This window comes from Sinocyclocheilus anshuiensis, unplaced genomic scaffold, assembly GCF_001515605.1.
Source record: "Sinocyclocheilus anshuiensis isolate Anshui unplaced genomic scaffold, SAMN03320099.WGS_v1.1 scaffold23, whole genome shotgun sequence".
In the NCBI taxonomy this organism is placed as follows: Eukaryota; Metazoa; Chordata; class Actinopteri; order Cypriniformes; family Cyprinidae; genus Sinocyclocheilus; species Sinocyclocheilus anshuiensis.
In genome coordinates, this window is record NW_015552545.1 from 961739 (window position 1) to 969663 (window position 7925).

Sequence of the window (7925 nt, forward strand, 5' to 3'; positions counted from 1 at the left end):
TTCCCACCCATCTCATATTTTTTGCATCACCATTTCCGTTTAGTATCTAAATAACAAATTATTAGTAAAATTAGTTATAAGTAATAGTCTTGTTAGAAACGTTTCTCTATGTAAACATCTGTGAACACATCTTTCTTTTGCTGATAATGATTTAAACCACTGAGTCAGTTGAAAATGTCAAATACTAATACAGGCTTTGAATAGATCAAACAGAATAATTCTGCAATTAGAGTTAAGTATAACAGCACATTAACAAAAATGTTATTCAACTCACCTTCATAGCTGTACCAAATGCTACTATGCTCTGAGGAGCAGAATAATCTTCTCTCTGCAAAGGCAGAAGACACACGAGGTAATGCTACAATATAACAAAAAAAACTGATATTACTGATCTGAAATTATTATGTGTCACAGTAATGCCGTGCACTTAACTTCCCCTTTAGATAGAATGGTCACAGGCTGTACCTCTATAAAAAATAGTGTGAGAATAAGGAAGTACAAGAAAATAGAAGTTAGACGATGAAAGATGTAGAATAATGCAACAAGCAGGGAATTCAGACAGGGAGTGCAAATGTTAAATATGACTTCTCATTTATTTACACTCTCGTACAAGTTTCTGCATCACAACTATACTGGATGACATACCAGCCTGTCAATATGTAATACATTACAACGGTCCATTGAAACGATGAAAAGAAATTCCTAGTAGACATCTTGGTTGCCCACCAGCACTGGACAGACTTAGCTTGGACAAGTTAACTTTTATCTGGTTTGTTCAGGTCATCTGTGTCAAAAGAAAAGGGCTGGTCATAACCCATGAGGTGGTTGTAGTCGTGGGGCAGAGGAAAAAGCATTGGGTTGACCAGCAGTGAGCGTTTCTTGGCATAAAAACTGGTGAACATCCGACTGACATCAGGGATAACGACATCACTCTGATGGAACACAGTCCGTTTCTCCATTAGAAGGGCGCTGTAAGTGATGGCCGTGTACATGTCTGTCTCCTTGTTGTGGTACAGGCGTACTACATAACCTTTGGTGATCAAGTGGAGGAGAACAGGAGTCAGAAATGTGAAGAAACCTATAATGCCACAAAACACCGCTTGCAGTGCCAAGCTGTTTACACCTATGCCTGTTTTCAGGAGGACATATGGCATCACACAGAGACTACACATGCTGCTGGAGTAGGAGAAAAACTTCACACCTACAACAAAAGAGCAGATTTAACTCATTAGAGTATTTTAGAGGTCTAATGTAAAGAAATTCACTGCAGCATTTGATAATTGTGTCTGTTTGGTAGTTTATGTGGTGTTTTACAGGTATAAATGCTGCATGTTCTTTAAGCCAGGTAATTTACCAAGGACAACTTTTCCCAGGTTGCCTGCGTAGATCAATTCTCCATCTTCAGGCTGGGCTGGTAAGGGTTTATACCATCTAACAGCACAATATGGTTGGACCTACGGAGATACAAATCTATTAAAAGTAGCACTTCTGAACACTGAGATACAAAAACCCCTTCTCAGTTAAGTATAGATGTTTTTTTTTCTTCAGATTTTAGATTCAAATTGTTAGATTGTTTGTTTTTTTTATAGAATAAAATTAATGCACTAATAAAACATTACATTAATAAACATTAATGTATTTTGAAAAATAAAGGGCATTTTTAAAAGCTGCAACTGTTAAGCTTTTCGAGCACTATAAATATAATGTCATAATCATTTTTGAAAATAGCACCTAATTAGATCATGTGGATCTAAATATATTTTAAATAGCCTATATTTACATTTTCTTACGTTTACATTTGATATATTTTTACATTTTCTTTTGATATGTTTCTGCAGGACAGGACAATTTCAATTCATTTTTTTTAAATTACTGTATATTAGAAATTGCTCAAATAAATACATTTAATTAAATTAAATAATAAACGTATTTGATGTTTTTGGACCGGATCTGTGGATCTGGTTGGACTTTTCTCTGCTCATTCAAATGATGAAAACATAAAAGAAATAACAACCGGCCTTTTTTGTCCAGTCATTGCATATTTGATAGTCTTCTACTAGGTAGGGTACCTTTTTTGCACGAGCTTTTAAAAATGACCTTCTTCGCATCTCATGCAGCAAATGATCCTGCCTCCTTAAAACCGCAGCATGAGTGTGGCAAATATTCCCATTGCTGTGTAATATCGGACGAACAGCGACTTGGAGATTTCTTATGATCTGTTGCTGGTTTTTTGACAGACGCCGAAACCCCTGTAAAATCCCAATCTGATACATGTTATCATGTGGCGTTTTCCTACTTCCTCAGACAGCAAGACGACTAACCACCGGAAGCAATTTGGTCTGCGAGCACACATGTAGTCCATCTGATTATAGACTGCGCAAAAAACATCACAGGTGTAAAGAAGTATATATCTTACACATTACACTTTAAAGACACTTCAACCAAAAACACACAATTCTGATGTGTTATTAATTATTAAAACATATTGAGGAGGACTCTTAGTTTGTAATATCTATAACGGAAGTGCATTGATTCTCTACCCGACAATTGTTTCCTGTTGTCGGCAGTGACAACAGAAGAAGCAGTTCTCAGAAGCTTATCGGAGAGAAAACTGAAAAAACTGCCCGGACCACCAGCTCGATCTTAGTGAGTTGAAACATTATATCGTTTATTTAATTATGACTATTTAATCTTGATTCGTGCGAGTGCTGTCTACTGGAATATTTGTTGAAAATGCGAGTTGTACGCTGTGCTTGAGCTAACTGGGAAGGTAATGATTTATTGTACTGCATGCATGGCCCAGACTCCCACAGGACTAGTGGAGCTGTTTTATTCTTGTGCCAAATGTCAGTCAATATTTATTTATTTAAAAAAAAACAATATCACACAATGTGACATTACTAAAGACTGAAAAATTAATTTGGAGTTGTGTGATATGTTGTGTGCAGTTTGCTGTACTATGTTTACTTGACACATCTGATTAGATTACACAGACAATTGGTTCTTGGTCAGCCATTTTCATGACCATCTATATGTGCTATTACTAACGCTGCTGCATTATATTTGTGTGGGGTTAATTTCTGTTCATTTAAAACGGTTCATTTCTTTCTTAATATTTCAGAGACTGAAAAGGGAAAGCAGTAAGAATGGGTAAGACATGTTTAAGTTTTTGTAAACAAATTAATTAATTTACTTATCCTGGACCTAGTCAGTTCGTGTTATTGGGAGAATAAACCAAATGGGACTTTTAAAAATACATTTCTTAGATTAAGGGATATAATACTGTTTTTTTTTTCTGCATGATGTTATGTTGGTGGTTTGAGGGTATGATCGAGTTAATACATTTTAGATGGAGAAGAAAAAACCTATGGTGGCTGTGAAGGGCCAGATGCCATGTATGTGAAATTGATCTCCTCTGATGGCCATGAGTTTATTGTGAAGAGAGAACATGCTCTTACATCTGGAACAATCAAAGCTATGCTTAGTGGTCCTGGTGAGTATTTGTTAAAAAAGGAATGAATAACAGTGGATTATGTTCATTTAAAATACATCTATCTATCTATCTATCTATCTATCTATCTGTCTATTAGAGTTTAAATTATTAGTGCTGCATTGTTTATTAGGTGTTATGTATTTTTTTTTATGTATTGTTGTTTTCCTGCATTGCTACTGTAGGATCCTTGTATTGTAATTGTGTATTTTTTTCTTTATTTATGTTTATCTTGATAAAGCATAAAAGTGAGAATAACATTGTTTTGTCTGTTTTCAGGCCAGTTTGCTGAGAATGAAACAAATGAGGTCAACTTTCGAGAGATCCCATCTCACGTTCTTTCTAAAGTGTGCATGTACTTTACATATAAAGTCCGCTATACTAATAGTTCAACAGAAATCCCAGAATTTCCTATTGCCCCAGAAATAGCTCTGGAGCTTCTGATGGCTGCAAACTTTCTAGATTGTTAAACGAAAAAAATGAAACGCTCATATACACGTCTGGATGCAGAATAAATATGAAAAGCAAAATATTACTGGTTTATTTTATTGGTTTCATACTTTTAGGTTTGCAAACAGAGATATGCTGTGCTGACTTAGAAGTATAACTGTTTTTGTTCATTTTTTTTATATTTAAAATGAAATTTTTTTTACAATTAGTGGATATCTAAGTTATTTTTATTTCACTTTTTATTGTTTTAATCTTTGACCCAGTATTAACTTGATAATTTCTGTGTTGCAAAATAAAGATGCCTGAAGTGATGCGCCCATATTTTAATGACTAGAGTCAACCAGACAGATGTAATTTTATAATGTATCTGTTTATGTTAACAAGTTCAAAATTCAGTTGAAATAGATTTATGCCTTTTCTGCATGTGGATTCATCAGACATAAGTCTTGTAATTGTCCACAGTAGTCATTTATCAGTTGTTTAATGAATAAAATCAGTTGTTCTTGAAAAGATTTTGTTTATTTCTTTCTGCTTTGTGGAGTACATATGTGCACGTAACTCTGGGACAGTTCACCCAAAATAAAAATTCTGTTATCATTTACTCACTCAAGTTATTCCATACCTGTATGAATTTATTTCTGCTATGGAACACAAAAGAAGATATTTTGAAGAATGTGGGCAACCAAACGGTTTCTGGTCCCCGCTGACTTGTGTGTATTGACCCCCCCCTTTTTTTTTCATATTGTTTTTCCATAGTATGAAAGTCAATAGGGGCCATCAAATATTTGGCTACCCACATTCTTCAAAATATCTTCTTTTATGTTTAACATGAGAACGGAAATCCTACAGGTTTGGAACAACTTGAGTCAGTAAATGATGACAAAATTTTTACTTTTGAGTGAACTGTCACTTTAAATCAAACAGTGACTTCAATTATTGGGCACAAAATCCTAAAACGAAGACCCCCAAATTAACAGTTTAAATTGAATATTTCTTCTGTTCTCCATGCATCTTTTTGCATTTTTGAAAGTTAATGACACCAAGGGATATTTATAGCTAGGTTTACTATGATATTAAAGGAATATCCTCTAGATATAAATGAGGAATTATCAAACTTTAAGACAACATCTAAATATACAATTTATTGATATATAATACATTTAAATGTATAAAATATTATATAACAATATTACATTAAAACATTCAATATTGTAAATAAAAATGTATTATTGGTCACTACAATGGTGTGATGCTTTTGAATGTTTCCTTTAACGTTTTTGTCTTTCTGCTGTTCACATTTAGCTGAAAGTGTTAATTGGCAAACTTCACTGAGACAACTTATTTATCCAATATAGCGGGGCACGTTGTCACAGAAGGTCAATGAACTTTATCTTTCTTCTGCTATAACAGGAAATGTACAATTGATTCAAGGTATGTACCCACATGAAATTTACTTTAAAAAAAAATAAACCCACCCTGAGCAATATTTACTGGAGTAAAAAGTGTAGCAACAAGCGCAGTCTCCCTATTTAAATGATGCCTAATTCGGGTTTGCACAAAACGTTACACTATAGTTGTATCGTATTTTCTTACGTAAAAAGGAGGATCTTTAGACTATTTTGGCTTATATAAAAGGATTTCAGCATGTTCACCTGTAGTACCTCCCCTAAATATTGTTGCATTGCGGTTCCGTGAAAAACCCTTATCAGACGTCATTCGGCCAATCGCCTTTCTACAGTGGTTTTCCAACATGGCGTCTATGCAGGTGAGTACCTCCTTACATAGGCTACTCAAGCAACTATTTTCAAATAACAGTATAAACTATTTTTCACACATAGCTGTGACACGTACCGGGTTTCGTCCAGTGTCCCTGCCAGTATTGATCTGAACCCAGGAGAGTAAGCTGTTTCATTTGTACGCACATTTGTTTACTTTGTAAGCTACCGTTCAGTCAGTCTGACAACCCAACAAACTCTGTGCTGTCACATCACATACTGTTGTGGCGGTGGAAGACGATCCTTATGAAAGCGATGTGAAACGGGAATTATGAAACAGAGTTCTTCCGGAGCTGTAAATAATTGTAATGGTGCTTAATCGCTAGCTTCTATATTAGTGCAACTCGTTTGTTTGACTAGCTCGTTGTTAGCAATCTGCTTGCTAGTTGTATTTTCAGTACTTTTCGTACACTATTTTTTTTTTGGTTTAATTAAGGTGAAGTGTTTAAAATCATACACTTTGTATTAAAATGGTGGATTAGTGGTTTAGAATGATGTAATGAGGGCTGTCCTGTTTTTACTGAGTTATCTATTAAATCAAGTTATTTTCGCTTTCCAGAAGCGATTACAAAAGGAATTGTTGGCATTGCAAAGTGATCCACCTCCTGGAATGACACTGAATGAGAGAAGTGTGCAGAACACAATCACTGAGTAAGTTGTGAAATGTGTAAAGATGTAAGATCGAGCAGTTGAGGCTGGATTATATTTTGACAACCTGCAACCTTTCCTTAAAGTTGGCATGAAATGAAAATGCATACATTTTCTAAATACATGTAATAGATTTTATCGTGAACAATTAGTCCATACACATTTTTAAATGTTTTGACCTCATAATGTTTAATCAGTATGTCAACTGGATCTTCCAGTGAAAATGACAGAATTGATGAAGTATGCAGACTTTTCCAAAAATGTAATCATCTTAAACCCCGCCCTTTCAAGCCCAGGTTTATCTTCCTCCACTTTTGAGTACAAAAGTACTTCTTCGGTTTCATTTACTCACACTTATGTCGTTGTAAACTCATGAGACTTTAATTCAGGGGTGGGCGAACTTTTTGATTTCGAGGGCCACATCAAGTTTTCCACACCAAGTGAGGGGTTAGGGGATAGTTATGTGTATGACAAATTAAGCTTTTTTTTATTATTAAATTGACCACTATACTGTATGTATACTTGTACATACATGGCAGTTCTATTCTTCTACCATCTGCCTTATTTTTTATGAGCACTTTATGACACAGATAAGTTGCATTGGTGTACAAGTCGATTGATGTATAAGACACATTTTATCATTTCATTCATAAATCATGTAAAATAAATGAAACATTTACAAACATTAGAAACCTGTATATATTCCCCTCACTCCACAAAAAAAAATCCTGTAAATTTAGCAGTGTTTAGAACAGAAAAAGGAACAAAAATATAAGTAAAAACAAACACAAATTATAGTGGCATTCACTATAAACATTTATTAAAAACTCCCAACCTAAATATTTTTAAAATGCTTTATGCTCTGTAGACCTTCCAGTAGGAGAACAGATGCCAGTGTTAGGCTATGACTTGATTGCTTTAAATAAGTCGCCTTGGAAATCGCAGCACGTTTCAGATGATTAAAATGTGATTTATAATCCAGAAAATAACTATATCCATTGTCATAAAAATATGTGTGGAAAACGTAATCTTTGCCAGATATAACGAAAAAATTATTTCCATGTTTTCCCCACAAAATTACAGTGCCTGTTACGTGAGCAGGAGGATAGCCTAACACTGGCATTTGTTCTCCTACTGGAAGGTCTACAGAGCATAATGGTCATATGATGCGATTTCAATTTGTCCTTTCTCTTTGGAGTGTTACAAGCTCTTGGTGCATAAAGAAGATCTGTAAAGTTGCAAAGACTAAAGTCTCAAATCCAAAGAGATATTCTTTATAAAAGTTAAGAGTCAGCCACACCTACCTAAAACGGCTCCTTCTAACACGCCCCCACATATCTACATCACGATGTGGGAAGATTTGCATAACGCCGCCCAAATGTTCACGCAAAGAAAGAAGGTGTAACTTTTATTCTCGCTGTAGTATTGTCGCCGCCGCCATGTCGTGAAGGCACTGTGTGCTTCGTAGTGAAAGCGAAACTACTTTGTTTGGCCTTCCAAAAGAGGAGGATATCTGCTTCGTCATGCCTAGAGCTGATCCGTGCTGGTCGCTGAGGAAATAC

At 35.0% G+C, this 7925-nt stretch overlaps 3 protein-coding genes across 6 annotated transcripts in view; 2 read left to right on the forward strand and 1 right to left on the reverse strand.

The window, feature by feature from the left end:
- Nucleotides 1-427: 427 nt before the first annotated feature.
- Nucleotides 428-2385, reverse strand: LOC107664093 (transmembrane protein 70, mitochondrial-like). 3 transcript variants are annotated; one of them, XR_001631425.1, is made up of 4 exons: nt 2070-2385; nt 1355-1454; nt 646-1201; nt 428-467 (listed from the first exon to the last, which is right to left on the reverse strand). XR_001631425.1 is itself a non-coding variant. In XM_016454555.1 (4 exons), the coding sequence occupies exons 1-4, from the start codon at nt 2271-2273 to the stop codon at nt 756-758; spliced, it is 657 nt and encodes a 218-aa protein (XP_016310041.1). In that variant the 5' UTR covers nt 2274-2384; the 3' UTR covers nt 589-755. The 3 variants fall into 3 exon arrangements, 2 of the variants coding, with proteins under 2 accessions (XP_016310041.1, XP_016310040.1); XM_016454555.1 differs by lacking the exon at nt 428-467 and having other exon boundaries at nt 589-1030; nt 1124-1201; nt 2070-2384; XM_016454554.1 differs by lacking the exon at nt 428-467 and having other exon boundaries at nt 589-1201.
- Nucleotides 2386-2428: 43 nt separating this feature from the next.
- On the forward strand, nt 2429-4450 carry elocb (elongin C paralog b). 2 transcript variants are annotated; one of them, XM_016454557.1, is made up of 4 exons: nt 2429-2646; nt 3107-3150; nt 3350-3493; nt 3770-4450. In XM_016454557.1, exons 2-4 carry the CDS (start codon nt 3147-3149, stop codon nt 3958-3960), a joined length of 339 nt encoding a protein of 112 aa, XP_016310043.1. In that variant the 5' UTR covers nt 2429-2646; nt 3107-3146; the 3' UTR covers nt 3961-4450. The 2 variants fall into 2 exon arrangements, with proteins under 2 accessions (XP_016310043.1, XP_016310042.1); XM_016454556.1 differs by having other exon boundaries at nt 3122-3150.
- Nucleotides 4451-5636: 1186 nt separating this feature from the next.
- LOC107664038 (ubiquitin-conjugating enzyme E2 W-like) overlaps nt 5637-7925 on the forward strand; it is a 9119-nt gene continuing 6830 nt past the window's right edge. Inside the window, exons 1-2 of the mRNA XM_016454483.1 lie at nt 5637-5705; nt 6275-6366. Of these exons, the coding sequence (XP_016309969.1) occupies nt 5691-5705; nt 6275-6366 (107 nt within the window). The 5' untranslated portion in view covers nt 5637-5690. The remainder of the gene's footprint in view (nt 5706-6274; nt 6367-7925) is intronic.

Bases quoted from the DNA above. Each gene is read 5' to 3' on its own strand.
- elocb (XM_016454557.1), top strand. The intron at 3,494-3,769 runs GTGAGTATTTGT...GTCTGTTTTCAG, and splicing joins AGCTATGCTTAGTGGTCCTG to GCCAGTTTGCTGAGAATGAA.
- LOC107664093 (XM_016454554.1), bottom strand. From the start codon at position 2,273: ATGTATCAGATTGGGATTTTACAGGGGTTTCGGCGTCTGTCAAAAAAC. The intron at 1,455-2,069 runs GTACCCTACCTA...GTATCTCCGTAG, and splicing joins TAAAAGCTCGTGCAAAAAAG to GTCCAACCATATTGTGCTGT. The intron at 1,202-1,354 runs GTAAATTACCTG...CTTTTGTTGTAG, and splicing joins CCTGGGAAAAGTTGTCCTTG to GTGTGAAGTTTTTCTCCTAC.